This window comes from Hyperolius riggenbachi, chromosome 7 (assembly GCF_040937935.1).
Source record: "Hyperolius riggenbachi isolate aHypRig1 chromosome 7, aHypRig1.pri, whole genome shotgun sequence".
NCBI lineage: Eukaryota > Metazoa > Chordata > Amphibia > Anura > Hyperoliidae > Hyperolius > Hyperolius riggenbachi.
In genome coordinates, this window is record NC_090652.1 from 325,197,395 (window position 1) to 325,212,117 (window position 14,723).

The 14,723-nt window shown below is 56.9% G+C and overlaps 1 protein-coding gene across 1 annotated transcript; it reads right to left on the reverse strand.

Annotated features, from left to right (window-relative positions):
- Positions 1-3,972: 3,972 nt before the first annotated feature.
- On the reverse strand, positions 3,973-6,279 carry LOC137526226 (uncharacterized). The gene has a single exon (XM_068247443.1). It carries the CDS (start codon positions 6,277-6,279, stop codon positions 3,973-3,975), a length of 2,307 nt encoding a protein of 768 aa, XP_068103544.1.
- Between the last annotated feature and the right edge of the window lie 8,444 nt (positions 6,280-14,723).

A 14,723-nucleotide genomic window follows, 5' to 3' on the forward strand; every position in this document is an offset into this window, starting at 1 on the left:
GCTCCCTCTAGTGCTGGCTCTCCTCGTGTTGCGTGTAATCATGCTACATGCGGTAGGAGATGCTGGACACTAGGTGGAGTGGTGAGTGGGCAGGCAGAAGCACAGCACTGGACTCAAGCGGAGAGGTGAGAGCACAGCTTCTGCTGCACTATACTCTGCATTTACACACTAAGCTGGGGTAGTGCAGGAAGGGGATGGGGACAGACAGGATGGTCGCATAGGCACAGCACTGGACTCCAGCGGAGAGGTGAGAGCACAGCTTCTGCTGCACTATACTCTGCATTTACACACTAAGCTGGGGGAGTGCAGGAGGGGGATGGGGACCGACAGGATGGTCACACAGGCACAGCACTGGACTCCAGCAGAGAGGTAAGAGCACAGGGCAGAGCTGGCATTGCTGGTCCTGTGGCTGGTGCAGGGCAGAGTTGGCATTGCTGGTCCTGTGGCTGGTGCGGGGCAGAGCTGGCATTGCTTTTCTTGTGGCTGGTGCAGGGCAGAGCTGGCATTGCTAGTCTTGAGGCCGGTGAAGGGCAGAGCTGGCATTGCTGGACCTGTGGCCGGTGCATGTCAGAGCTGGCATTGCTGGTCCTGTGGCCGGTGCGGGGCAGAGCTGGCATTGCTGGTCTTGAGGCCGGTGCGGGGCAGTAGCTAGCATTGCTGGTCTTGTGGCTGGTGCAGGGCAGAGTTGGCATTGCTGGTCTTGAGGCCGGTGCGGGTCAGAGCTGGCATTGCTGGTCTTGAGGCCGGTGCGGGTCAGAGCTGGCATTGCTGTTCTTTAGGCCGGTGCAGGTCAGAGCTGGCATTGCTGGACCTGTGGCTGGTGCGGAGCAGAGCTGGCATTGCGGGTCCTGTGGCTGGTGCAGGGCAGAGCTGGCATTGCTGGTCCTGTTGCTGGTGCAGGGCAGAGCTGGCATTGCTGGTCCTGTGGCTGGTGCAGGTCAGAGCTGGCATTGCTTGTCCTGTGGCTGGTGCAGGGCAGAGCTGGCATTGCTGGTCCTGTGGCTGGTGCAGGGCAGAGCTGGCATTGCTGGTCCTGTGGCTGGTGCAGGGCAGAGCTGGCATTGCTGGTCCTGTGGCTGGTGCAGGGCAGAGCTGGCATTGCTGGTCTTGTGTCCGGTGCAGGTCAGAGCTGGCATTGCTGGTCCTGTGGCTGGTGCAGGGCAGGGCTGGCATTGCTGGTCTTGTGGCTGGTGCAGGGCAGAGCTGGTATTGCTGGTCCTGTGGCAGGTGGGGGGCAGAGCTGGCATTGCTGGTCTTGTGGCTGGTGCAGGTCAGAGCTGGCATTGCTGGTCTTGTGGCTGGTGCAGGGCAGAGCTGGCATTGCTTTTCTTGTGGCTGGTGCAGGGCAGAGCTGGCATTGCTGGTCTTGTGGCTGGTGCAGGGCAGAGCTGGTATTGCTGGTCTTGTGGCTGGTGCAGGTCAGAGCTGGCATTGCTGGTCTTGTGTCCGGTGCAGGGCAGAGCTGGCATTGCTGGACTTGTGGCTGGTGCGGGGCAGAGCTGGCATTGCTGGTCTTGAGGCCGGTGCGGGGCAGAGCTAGCATTGCTGGTCCTGTGGCCGGTGCATGATAGAGCTGGCATTGCTGGTCCTGTGGCTGGTGCAGGGCAGAGCTGGCATTGCTGGTCCTGTGGCCGGTGCAGGTCAGAGCTGGCATTGCTGGTCCTGTGGCTGGTGCAGGGCAGAGCTGGCATTGCTGGTCCTGTGGCCGGTGCAGGTCAGAGCTGGCATTGCTGGTCCTGTGGCTGGTGCAGGGCAGAGCTGGCATTGCTGGTCCTGTGTCCGGTGCAGGGCAGAGCTGGCATTGCTGGTCCTGTGGCCGGTGCAGGTCAGAGCTGGCATTGCTGGTCTTGTGGCTGGTGCAGGTCAGAGCTGGCATTGCTGGTCTTGAGGCCGGTGCAGGACAGAGCTGGCATTGCTGGTCTTGAGGCCGGTGCAGAGCAGAGCTGGCATTGCTGGTCCTGTGGTTGGTGCAGGGCAGAGCTGGCATTGCTGGTCCTGTGGCTGGTGCAGGGCAGAGTTAGCATTGTTGGTCTTGAGGCTGGTGCAGGGCAGAGCTGGCATTGCTGGTCCTGTGGCTGGTACAGGGCAGAGCTGGCATTGCAGTTCCTGTGGCTGGTGCAGGTCAGAGCTGGTATTGCTGGTCTTGTGTCCGGTGCAGGTCAGAGCTGGCATTGCTGGTCCTGTGGCTGGTGCAGGGCAGAGCTGGCATTGCTGGACCTGTGGCTGGTGCAGGGCAGAGCTGGCATTGCTGGTCCTGTGGCCGGTGCAGGGCAGAGCTGGCATTGCTGGTCCTGTGGCTGGTGCGGGGCAGAGCTGGCATTGCTAGTCTTGAGGCCGTTGCAGGGCAGAGCTGGCATTGCTGTTCTTGTGTCCAGTGCAGGGCAGAGCTGGCATTGCTAGTCTTGAGGCCGGTGCACGGCAGAGCTGGCATTGCTGGTCTTGTGGCCGGTGCAGGGCAGAGCTGGCATTGCTGGTCCTGTGGCTGGTGCGGGGCAGAGCTGGCATTGCTAGTCTTGAGGCCGGTGCAGGGCAAAGCTGGCATTGCTGGTCTTGTGGCTGGTGCAGGGCAGAGCTGGCATTGGTAGTCTTGAGGCCGGTGCAGGGCAAAGCTGGCATTGCTGGTCTTGTGGCTGGTGCAGGGCAGAGCTGGCATTGGTAGTCTTGAGGCTGGTGCAGGGCAGAGCTGGCACGGCTGGTCTTGTGGCTGGTGCGGGGCAGAGTTGGCATTGCTGGACCTGTGGCCGGTGCAAGGCAGAGCTGGCATTGCTGGTCTTGTGGCTGGTGCAGGGCAGAGTTGGCATTGTTGGTCTTGAGGCCGGTGCAGGTCAGAGCTGGCATTGCTGGTCCTGTGGCTGGTGCAGGGCAGAGCTGGCATTGCTGGTCCTGTGGCTGGTGCAGGGCAGAGCTGGCATTGCTGGTCCTGTGGCTGGTGCAGGACAGAGCTGGCATTGCTGGTCTTGAGGCCGGTGCAGGGCAGAGCTGGCATTGCTGGTCCTGTGGCTGGTGCAGGGCAGAGCTGGCATTGCTGGTCCTGTGGCTGGTGCGGGGCAGAGCTGGCATTGCTGGTCTTGTGGCTGGTGCAGGGCAGAGCTGGCATTGCTGGTCTTGTGGCTGGTGCAGGGCAGAGCTGGCATTGCTTTTCTTGTGGCTGGTGCAGGGCAGAGCTGGCATTGCTGTTCTTTAGGCCGGTGCAGGGCAGAGCTGGCATTGCTGGACCTGTGGCTGATGCAGGGCAGAGCTGGCATTGCTGGTCTTGTGGCTGGTGCAGGGCAGAGCTGGCATTGCTGGTCCTGTGGCTGGTGCAGGGCAGAGCTGGCATTGCTGGTCTTGTGGCTGATGCAGGTCGGAGCTGGCATTGCTGGTCTTGTGGCTGGTGCAGGGCAGAGCTGGCATTGCTAGTCTTGTGGCTGGTGCAGGGCAGAGCTGGCATTGCTAGTCTTGTGGCTGGTGCAGGGCAGAGCTGGCATTGCTGGTCTTGTAGCCGGTGCAGGGCAGAGCTGGCATTGCTGATTCTGTGGCTGGTGCAGGTCAGAGCTGGCATTGCTGATTCTGTGGCTGGTGCAGGTCAGAGCTGGCATTGCTGATTCTGTGGCTGGTGCAGGTCAGAGCTGGCATTATTGGTCTTGAGGCTGGTGCAGGGCAGAGCTCGCATTGCTGATTCTGTGGCTGGTGCAGGGCAGGGCTGGCATTACTGGTCTTGAGGCTGGTGCAGGGCAGAGCTGGCATTGCTGATTCTGTGGCCGGTGCAGGTCAGAGCTGGCATTGCTGGTCCTGTGGCTGGTGCAGAGCAGAGCTGGCATTGCTGGTCCTGTGGCTGGTGCAGGGCGGAGCTGGTATTGCTGGTCCTGTAGTTGGTGCAGGGCAGAGCTGGTATTGCTGGTCTTGTGGCTGGTGCAGGGCAGAGCTGGCATTGCTGGTCTTGAGGCTGGTGCAGGGCAGAGCTGGCATTGCTGGACCAGTGGCTGGTGCAGGTCAGAGCTGGCATTGCTGGTCCTGTAGTTGGTGCAGGGCAGAGCTGGTATTGCTGGTCTTGTGGCTGGTGCAGGGCAGAGCTGGCATTGCTGGTCTTGAGGCTGGTGCAGGGCAGAGCTGGCATTGCTGGACCAGTGGCTGGTGCAGGTCAGAGCTGGCATTGCTGGTCTTGTGGCTGGTGCAGGGCAGAGCTGGCATTGCTGGTCTTGAGGCTGGTGCAGGGCAGAGCTGGCATTGCTGGTCCTGTGGCTGGTGCAGGTCAGAGCTGGCATTGCTGATTCTGTGGCTGGTGCAGGTCAGAGCTGGCATTATTGGTCTTGAGGCTGGTGCAGGGCAGAGCTGGCATTGCTGGTCCTGTGGCTGGTGCAGGGCAGAGCTCGCATTGCTGATTCTGTGGCTGGTGCAGGGCAGGGCTGGCATTACTGGTCTTGTGGCTGGTGCGGGGCAGAGCTGGCATTGCTGGTCCTGTGGCCGGTGCAGGGCAGAGCTGGCATTGCTGGTCCTGTGGCTGGTGCGGGGCAGAGCTGGCATTGCTGGTCTTGTGGCCGGGGTAGGGCAGAGCTGGCATTGCTGGTCCTGTGGCTGGTGCAGGGCAGAGCTGGCATTGCTGGTCTTGTGGCCGGGGTAGGGCAGAGCTGGCATTGCTGGTCCTGTGGCTGGTGCAGGGCAGAGCTGGCATTGCTGGTCTTGCGGCCGGGGTAGGGCAGAGCTGGCATTGCTGGTCTTGAGGCCGGTGCAGGGCAGAGCTGGCATTGCTGGTCCTGTGGCTGGTGCAGGGCAGAGCTGGCATTGCTGGTCTTGTGGCTGGTGCAGGTCAGAGCTGGCATTGCTGGTCCTGTGGCTGGTGCAGTGCAGAGCTGGCATTGCTGGTCTTGCGGCCGGGGTAGGGCAGAGCTGGCATTGCTGGTCCTGTGGCTGGTGCAGGGCAGAGCTGGCATTGCTGGTCTTGTGGCTGGTGCAGGTCAGAGCTGGCATTGCTGGTCCTGTGGCTGGTGCAGTGCAGAGCTGGCATTGCTGGTCTTGCGGCCGGGGTAGGGCAGAGCTGGCATTGCTGGTCTTGAGGCTGGTGCAGGTCAGAGCTGGCATTGCTGGTCTTGAGGCTGGTGCGGGGCAGAGCTGGCATTGCTGGTCTTGTGTCCAGTGCAGGGCAGAGCTGGCATTGCTGGTCTTGAGGCTGGTGCAGGGCAGAGCTGGCATTTCTGGTCCTGTGGCTGGTGCAGGGCAGAGCTGGCATTGCTGGTCCTGTGGCTGGTGCAGGGCAGAGCTGGCATTTCTGGTCCTGTGGCTGGTGCAGGGCAGAGTTGGCATTACTGGTCTTGTGGCTGGTGCGGGGCAGAGCTGGCATTGCTGGTCCTGTGGCCGGTGCAGGGCAGAGCTGGCATTGCTGGTCCTGTGGCTGGTGCGGGGCAGAGCTGGCATTGCTGGTCTTGTGGCCGGGGTAGGGCAGAGCTGGCATTGCTGGTCCTGTGGCTGGTGCAGGGCAGAGCTGGCATTGCTGGTCTTGTGGCCGGGGTAGGGCAGAGCTGGCATTGCTGGTCCTGTGGCTGGTGCAGGGCAGAGCTGGCATTGCTGGTCCTGTGGCTGGTGCAGGTCAGAGCTGGCATTGCTGGTCTTGAGGCTGGTGCAGGGCAGAGCTGGTATTGCTGGACCTGTGGCCGGGGTAGGGCAGAGCTGGCATTGCTGGTCTTGAGGCTGGTGCAGGGCAGAGCTGGCATTGCTGGTCTTGAGGCTGGTGCGGTGCAGAGCTGGCATTGCTGGTCTTGTGTCCAGTGCAGGGCAGAGCTGGCATTGCTGGTCCTGTGGCTGGTGCGGGGCAGAGTTGGCATTGCTGGTCCTGTGGCTGGTGCAGGGCAGAGCTGGCATTGCTGGTCCTGTGGCTGGTGCAGGGCAGAGCTGGCATTGCTGGTCCTGTAGCTGGTGCAGGGCAGAGCTGGCATTGCTGTTCTTGTGGCTGGTGCAGGGCAGAGCTGGCATTGCTGGTCTTGAGGATGGTGCAGGGCAGAGTTGGCATTGCTGGTCCTGTGGCTGGTGCAGGTCAGAGCTGGCATTGCTGATTCTGTGGCTGGTGCAGGGCAGAGCTGGCATTGCTGGTCTTGAGGCTGGTGCAGGGCAGAGCTGGCATTGCTGGTCTTGTGTCCGGTGCAGGGCAGAGCTGGCATTGCTGGTCTTGTGGCTGGTGCAGGGCAGAGCTGGCATTGCTGGTCTTGAGGCTGGTGCAGGGCAGAGCTGACATTGCTGGTCCTGTGGCTGGTGCAGGTCAGAGCTGGCATTGCTGGTCCTGTGGCTGGTGCAGGTCAGAGCTGGCATTGCTGATTCTGTGGCTGGTGCAGGTCAGAGCTGGCATTGCTGGTCTTGAGGCTGGTGCAGGGCAGAGCTGGCATTGCTGGTCTTGTGTCCGGTGCAGGGCAGAGCTGGCATTGCTGGTCTTGTGGCTAGTGCAGGGCAGAGCTGGCATTGCTGGTCTTGAGGCTGGTGCAGGGCAGAGCTGACATTGCTGGACCTGTGGCTGGTGCAGGGCAGAGCTGGCATTGCTGGACCTGTGGCTGGTGCAGGGCAGAGCTGGCATTGCTGGTCCTGTGGCTGGTGCAGGGCAGAGCTGGCATTGCTGGTCCTGTGGCTGGTGCAGGTCAGAGCTGGCATTGCTGATTCTGTGGCTGGTGCAGGTCAGAGCTGGCATTGCTGGTCTTGAGGCTGGTGCAGGGCAGGGCTGGCAGTATTGGTCTTGAGGCTGGTGCAGGGCAGAGCTGGCATTGCTGGTCCTGTGGCTGGTGCAGGGCAGAGCTGGCATTGCTGATTCTGTGGCTGGTGCAGGGCAGGGCTGGCATTACTGGTCTTGAGGCTGGTGCAGGGCAGAGCTAGCATTGCTGGTCTTGTGGCCGGGGTAGGGCAGAGCTGGCATTGCTGGTCCTGTGGCTGGTGCAGGGCAGAGCTGGCATTGCTGGTCTTGTGGCCGGGGTAGGGCAGAGCTGGCATTGCTGGTCCTGTGGCTGGTGCAGGGCAGAGCTGGCATTGCTGGTCTTGCGGCCGGGGTAGGGCAGAGCTGGCATTGCTGGTCTTGAGGCCGGTGCAGGTCAGAGCTGGCATAGCTGGTCTTGTGGCTGGTGCAGAGCAGAGCTGTCATTGCTGGTCTTGAGGCTGGAGCAGGTCAGAGCTGGTATTGCTGGTCCTGTGGCAGGTGCAGGGCAGAGCTGGCATTGCTTGTCTTGTGTCCGGTGCAGGTCAGAGCTGGCATTGCAGTTCCTGTGGCTGGTGCAGGTCAGAGCTGGCATTGCTGGTCTTGAGGCCGGTGCAGGGCAGAGCTGGTATTGCTGGTCTTGTGTCCGGTGCAGGTCTGAGCTGGCATTGCTGGTCTTGTGGCCGGTGCAGGTCAGAGCTGGCATTGCTGGTCCTGTGGCTGTAGCAGGGCAGAGCTCGCATTGCTGGTCTTGAGGCCGGTGCAGGGCAGAGCTGGCATTGCTGGTCTGAGGCTGGTGCAGGGCAGAGCTGGCATTGCTGGTCTTGTAGCCGGTGCAGGGCAGAGCTGGCATTGCTGGTCTTGTAGCCGGTGCAGGGCAGAGCTGGCATTGCTGGTCCTGTGGCTGGTGCAGGGCAGAGCTGGCATTGCTGGACTTGTGGCTGGTGCAGGGCAGAGCTGGCATTGCTGGTCCTGTGGCTGGTGCAGGGCAGGGCTGGCATTACTGGTCTTGAGGCTGGTGCAGGGCAGAGCTGGCATTGCTAGTCCTGTGGCCGGTGCAGGGCAGAGCTGGCATTGCTGGTCTTGTGGCCGGGGTAGGGCAGATCTGGCATTGCTGGTCCTGTGGCTGGTGCAGGGCAGAGCTGGCATTGCTGGTCTTGTGGCCGGGGTAGGGCAGAGCTGGCATTGCTGGTCTTGAGGCTGGTGCGGGGCAGAGCTGGCATTGCTGGTCTTGTGTCCAGTGCAGGGCAGAGCTGGCATTGCTGGTCTTGAGGCTGGTGCAGGGCAGAGTTGGCATTGCTGGTCTTGAGTCTGGTGCAGGTCAGAGCTGGTATTGCTGGTCCTGTGACTGGTGCAGGGCAGAGCTGGCATTGCTGGTCTTGTGTCCATGCAGGGCAGAGCTGGCATTGCTGGTCTTGTGGCTGGTGCAGGGCAGAGTTGGCATTGTTGGTCTTGAGGCCGGTGCAGGTCAGAGCTGGTATTGCTGGTCCTGTGGCTGGTGCAGGGCAGAGCTGGCATTGCTTGTCTTGTGTCCGGTGCAGGTCAGAGCTGGCATTGCAGTTCCTGTGGTTGGTGCAGGTCAGAGCTGGCATTGCTGGTCTTGAGGCCGGTGCAGGGCAGAGCTGGCATTGCTGGTCTTGAGGCCGGTGCAGGGCAGAGCTGGCATTGCTGTTCCTGTGGCTGGTACAAGGCAGAGCTGGCATTGCTGGTCTTGAGGCCGGTGCGGGGCAGAGCTGGCATTGCTGGTCTTGTGTCCGGTGCAGGGCAGAGCTGGCATTGCTGTTCCTGTGGCTGGTACAGGGCAGAGCTGGCATTGCTGGTCTTGAGGCCGGTGCGGGGCAGAGCTGGCATTGCTGGTCTTGTGTCCATGCAGGGCAGAGCTGGCATTGCTGGTCTTGTGTCCGGTGCAGGTCAGAGCTGGCATTGCTGGTCTTGTGTCCGGTGCAGGTCAGAGCTGGCATTGCTGGTCCTGTGACTGGTGCAGGCAGAGCTGGCATTGCTGGTCTTGTGTCCATGCAGGGCAGAGCTGGCATTGCTGGTCCTGTGACTGGTGCAGGGCAGAGCTGGCATTGCTGGTCTTGAGTCCGGTGCAGGTCAGAGCTGGCATTGCTGGTCCTTTGGCTGGTGCAGGGCAGAGCTGGTATTGCTGGTCCTGTGGCTGGTGCAGGGCAGAGCTGGCATTGCTGGTCCTGTGGCTGGTGCAGGGCAGAGCTGGCATTGCTGGTCTTGTGTCCGGTGCAGGTCAGAGCTAGCATTGCTGGTCCTGTGGCTGGTGCAGGGCAGGGCTGGCATTGCTGGTCCTGTGGCTGGTGCAGGGCAGAGCTGGCATTGCTGGTCTTGTGTCCATGCAGGGCAGAGCTGGCATTGCTGGTCCTGTGACTGGTGCAGGGCAGAGCTGGCATTGCTGGTCTTGAGTCCGGTGCAGGTCAGAGCTGGCATTGCTGGTCCTGTGGCTGGTGCAGGGCAGAGCTGGTATTGCTGGTCCTGTGGCTGGTGCAGGGCAGAGCTGGCATTGCTGGTCCTGTGGCTGGTGCAGGGCAGAGCTGGCATTGCTGGTCTTGTGTCCGGTGCAGGTCAGAGCTAGCATTGCTGGTCCTGTGGCTGGTGCAGGGCAGGGCTGGCATTGCTGGTCCTGTGGCTGGTGCAGGGCAGAGCTGGCATTGCTGGTCTTGTGTCCGGTGCAGGTCAGAGCTGGCATTGCTGGTCCTGTGGCTGGTGCAGGGCAGGGCTGGCATTGCTGGTCTTGTGTCCATGCAGGGCAGAGCTGGCATTGCTGGTCTTGTGTCCGGTTCAGGTCAGAGCTGGCATTGCTGGTCTTGTGGCTGGTGCAGGGCAGAGCTGGCATTGCTGGTCTTGTGTCCATGCAGGGCAGAGCTGGCATTGCCATTCCTGTGGCTGATGCAGGTCGGAGCTGGCATTGCTGGTCCTGTAGCTGGTGCAGGGCAGAGCTGGCATTGCTAGCAGCTGCGGTGCCATTGTTCTGTACAGAATGGCACATACCCGCGTTCCGTTGGCTGCCTGTGAGCTGTGTCAGACCTCTGTGCCAAGCCCATAAATATGGAGACAATGGCAGTGCTTGCGTGCCAGTTAATTACTTTCTCTTCTCATTAGAGCGGGCCTCTCTCGGCGTGCCAGCGTACAAGCGGCAGCGTTCGGCGGCTCCAGCCAAGCCGTTTGTTGGGAAGCTGCAGACAAGCGACCTTCCAAGGCGATGTGCGCCCTCGCCGCACCAGCTGACTGCGCCCCCAATTCCCCCGGATGGCTCGCGCTGATTATTGTCTGCACAAAAACACACATTTGTACCTGGCGCGCGGCGAGACGGCCGAACAATGAGCCGCACGGTTATAATTTATGAGCCGCTAAACCGCAAAACAAAACTTGTCTCCTAGAGGCAGAGGAGCGGGCGAGCGATCCCCGAGGGAAGCAGGGAATGTGGGGGTACCAGCCCCCCTGCGTCACCCTGCGCTTTGTCATGGGTGGTGGGGAGGGGTCGCCGCAGACCTACACTCCGCCCCTCCGTGTCCCACATAAAGGGGAACAGACCATCATCAGAAGTGAACGTTCTTCCTCTGCAGACATCAGCAGACCAGCAAGAAACACGGGGGGCTCATTCTCACCACAGCGCATGTCCGCATGCGTGTCTCCCGGCAGTCTAATGGTGCCCACATACGGTACAATCTCCCAATCCACGGCACGATCACTTGGATTGGATAAAGTCAATGGTGGCGTTCCAAGACCAGCGATTGTTCTAACGCTCGTTCCGCCAATCCAAATCATAAATACAATTATTTTAGCCTGATCAGATAGCATATTATATCACCCTCCTTTGGTGGACCCATACAATCGTTTCCGATCGATCGTATCTGTAGGATCAGACAGTCGATAATGGGCCTTAAAGCTGCTCATTAGAGGTACAATCTCCCAAACGCTCGAGCATACAATCGATCGCTAATGGTGCAGTTTGCTGACAAGCATTCTAAGCATTGAATTTTAGTCAGATCAGATTGCTTATGATTTTATCCTCCATTGGTGGGCCTGAACAATCATTCCCGATTGATCGCAGCGATCGGATCTGACAGTCAATGGTTGAGGAATGTTGATGCTTTATGAGCAGCTTAGGCCTTTCTACTTTCAGTTACTGTCAGTGCAGACGCGGTATGTGTTCTGAGGTGAGGGAAGAGGGTCCAGGCTTGCTGCCAGCCGCTGCATTAGTGCAGGTGTGGATATGAGCAGCACAGACTCCTGCTCTGTGCAGCAATGGGGAGGTTTCTGGGCAGACAGCAGAGAAGCATATCCAGCTTCTGTCAGTATTGGGGATATATAGCTGGCTGCACTGGCGCACGGAGGGGGTATTCCGGGTGTCTGCAACACCCCCGGACACTGAAGTCACAGTGTTATTATTATTATTGATCTGTGTAGCGCCACCTTCTTCTGTAGCGCTGTACAATATGATCCGGGAGTAGAAGGCACAGAGAGGACAGCAGAAGTACCACTTCTGTAAATAGCTGTTGCAAGAAACAATAGGGGACGGAACCTTGGCCTTGTGAGCTGACAATCTAAAGGAAAAGAGTAGCATTAAACAGTAAAAGTCTTGCAGGGTGTAGGCGCACGTGGTGATTGTGGGAGGGGCCACACATGGTGGTTGTGGGAGGGGCCACACATGGGACTCTATAATTTGGAGAATGTGTAGAATTTCGGGCCTGGCTATGCTGTCAACGCAAGTTTTCCGGCTTCAGAGATTTATTGGGGCGGCCTGTTATATTTAGCCATAGTACTTCCATGCTGCACCAACAAAATGGCAGCTATTCTGCTAGCTCTGTATAGTACCTGTACCATGTAAATGGCAGCTATTCTGCTAGCTCTGTATAGTGCCTGTACTATGTAAATGGCAGCTATTCTGCTAGCTCTGTATAGCGCCTGTACCATGTAAATGGCAGCTATTCTGCTAGCTCTGTATAGCGCCTGTACCATGTAAATGGCAGCTATTCTGCTAGCTCTGTATAGCGCTTGTACCATGTAAATGGCAGCTATTCTGCTAGCTCTGTGTAGTGCCTGTACCATGTAAATTGCAGCTATTCTGCTAGCTCTGTATAGTGCCTGTACCATGTAAATGGCAGCTATTCTGCTAGCTCTGTATAGTGCCTGTACCATGTAAATGGCAGCTATTCTGCTAGCTCTGTATAGCGCCTGTACCATGTAAATGGCAGCTATTCTGCTAGCTCTGTATAGTTCCTGTACCATGTAAATGGCAGCTATTCTGCTAGCTCTGTATAGCTCCTGTACCATGTAAATGGCAGCTATTCTGCTAGCTCTGTATAGCGCCTGTACCATGTAAATAGCAGCTATTCTGCTAGCTCTGTATAGCGCCTGTACCATGTAAATGGCAACTATTCTGCTAGCTCTGCATAGCGCCTGTACCATGTAAATGGCAGCTATTCTGCTAGCTCTGTATAGTGCCTGTACCATGTAAATGGCAGCTATTCTGCTAGCTCTGTATAGTGCCTGTACCATGTAAATGGCAGCTATTCTGCTAGCTCTGTATAGAGCCTGTAACATGTAAATGGCAGCTATTCTGCTAGCTCTGTATAGCGCCTGTACCATGTAAATGGCAGCTATTCTGCTAGCTCTGTATAGTGCCTGTACCATGTAAGTGGCAGCTATTCTGCTAGCTCTGTATAGTGCCTGTACCATGTAAATGGCAGCTATTCTGCTAGCTCTGTATAGTGCCTGTACCATGTAAATGGCAGCTATTCTGCTAGCTCTGTATAGTGCCTGTACCATGTAAATGGCAGCTATTCTGCTAGCTCTGTATAGCTCCTGTACCATGTAAATGGCAGCTATTCTGCTAGCTCTGTATAGTGCCTGTACCATGTGAATGGCAGCTCTTCTGCTAGCTCTGTATAGTGCCTGTACCATGTAAATGGCAGCTATTCTGCTAGCTCTGTATAGTGCCTGTAACATGTAAATGGCAGCTATTCTGCTAGCTCTGTATAGTGCCTGTACCATGTAAATGGCAGCTATTCTGCTAGCTCTGTATAGCGCCTGTACCATGTAAATGGCAGCTATTCTGCTAGCTCTGTATAGTGCCTGTACCATGTAAATGGCAGCTATTCTGCTAGCTCTGTATAGTGCCTGTACCATGTAAATGGCAGCTATTCTGCTAGCTCTGTATAGTGCCTGTACCATGTAAATGGCAGCTATTCTGCTAGCTCTGTATAGCGCCTGTACCATGTAAATGGCAGCTATTCTGCTAGCTCTGTATAGTGCCTGTACCATGTAAATGGCAGCTATTCTGCTAGCTCTGTATAACGCCTGTACCATGTAAATGGCAGCTATTCTGCTAACTCTGTATAGCTCCTGTACCATGTAAATGGCAGCTATTCTGCTAGCTCTGTAGAGAGCCTGTAACATGTAAATGGCAGCTATTCTGCTAGCTCTGTATAGTGCCTGTACCATGTAAATGGCAGCTATTCTGCTAGCTCTGTATAGTGCCTGTACCATGTAAATGGCAGCTATTCTGCTAGCTCTGTATAGTGCCAGTACCATGTAAATGGCAGCTATTCTGCTAGCTCTGTGTAGTGCCTGTACCATGTAAATTGCAGCTATTCTGCTAGCTCTGTATAGTGCCTGTACCATGTAAATGGCAGCTATTCTGCTAGCTCTGTATAGCTCCTGTACCATGTAAATGGCAGCTATTCTGCTAGCTGTGTATAGTGCCTGTACCATGTAAATGGCAGCTATTCTGCTAGCTCTGTGTAGTGCCTGTACCATGTAAATGGCAGCTATTCTGCTAGCTCTGTATAGCGCCTGTACCATGTAAATGGCAGCTATTCTGCTAGCTCTGTCTAGTGCCTGTACCATGTAAATGGCAGCTATTCTGCTAGCTCTGTATAGTGCCTGTACCATGTAAATGGCAGCTATTCTGCTAGCTCTGTATAGCGCCTGTACCATGTAAATGGCAGCTATTCTGCTAGCTCTGTATAGTTCCTGTACCATGTAAATGGCAGCTATTCTGCTAGCTCTGTATAGCTCCTGTACCATGTAAATGGCAGCTATTCTGCTAGCTCTGTATAGCGCCTGTACCATGTAAATGGCAGCTATTCTGCTAGCTCTGTATAGAGCCTGTAACATGTAAATGGCAGCTATTCTGCTAGCTCTGTATAGCGCCTGTACCATGTAAATGGCAGCTATTCTGCTAGCTCTGTATAGTGCCTGTACCATGTAAATGGCAGCTATTCTGCTAGCTCTGTATAGTGCCTGTACCATGTAAATGGCAGCTATTCTGCTAGCTCTGTATAGTGCCTGTACCATGTAAATGGCAGCTATTCTGCTAGCTGTGTATAGCTCCTGTACCATGTAAATGGCAGCTATTCTGCTAGCTCTGTATAGTGCCTGTACCATGTAAATGGCAGCTATTCTGCTAGCTCTGTATAGCTCCTGTACCATGTAAATGGCAGCTATTCTGCTAGCTCTGTATAGTGCCTGTACCATGTAAATGGCAGCTATTCTGCTAGCTCTGTATAGCGCCTGTACCATGTAAATGGCAGCTATTCTGCTAGCTCTGTATAGTGCCTGTACCATGTAAATGGCAGCTATTCTGCTAGCTCTGTATAGTGCCTGTACCATGTAAATGGCAGCTATTCTGCTAGCTCTGTATAGTGCCTGTACCATGTAAATGGCAGCTCTTCTGCTAGCTCTGTATAGTGCCTGTACCATGTAAATGGCAGCTATTCTGCTAGCTCTGTATAGTGCCTGTAACATGTAAATGGCAGCTATTCTGCTAGCTCTGTATAGTGCCTGTACCATGTAAATGGCAGCTATTCTGCTAGCTCTGTATAGCGCCTGTACCATGTAAATGGCAGCTATTCTGCTAGCTCTGTATAGTGCCTGTACCATGTAAATGGCAGCTATTCTGCTAGCTCTGTATAGTGCCTGTACCATGTAAATGGCAGCTATTCTGCTAGCTCTGTATAGTGCCTGTACCATGTAATTGGCAGCTATTCTGCTAGCTCTGTATAGCGCCTGTACCATGTAAATGGCAGCTATTCTGCTAGCTCTGTATAGTGCCTGTACCATG

What these genes read in the sequence shown, in the direction of transcription:
- LOC137526226 (XM_068247443.1), bottom strand. Translation starts at nt 6,279, where the DNA reads ATGCCAGCTCTGACCTGCACCAGCCACAGGACCAGCAATGCCAGCTCT.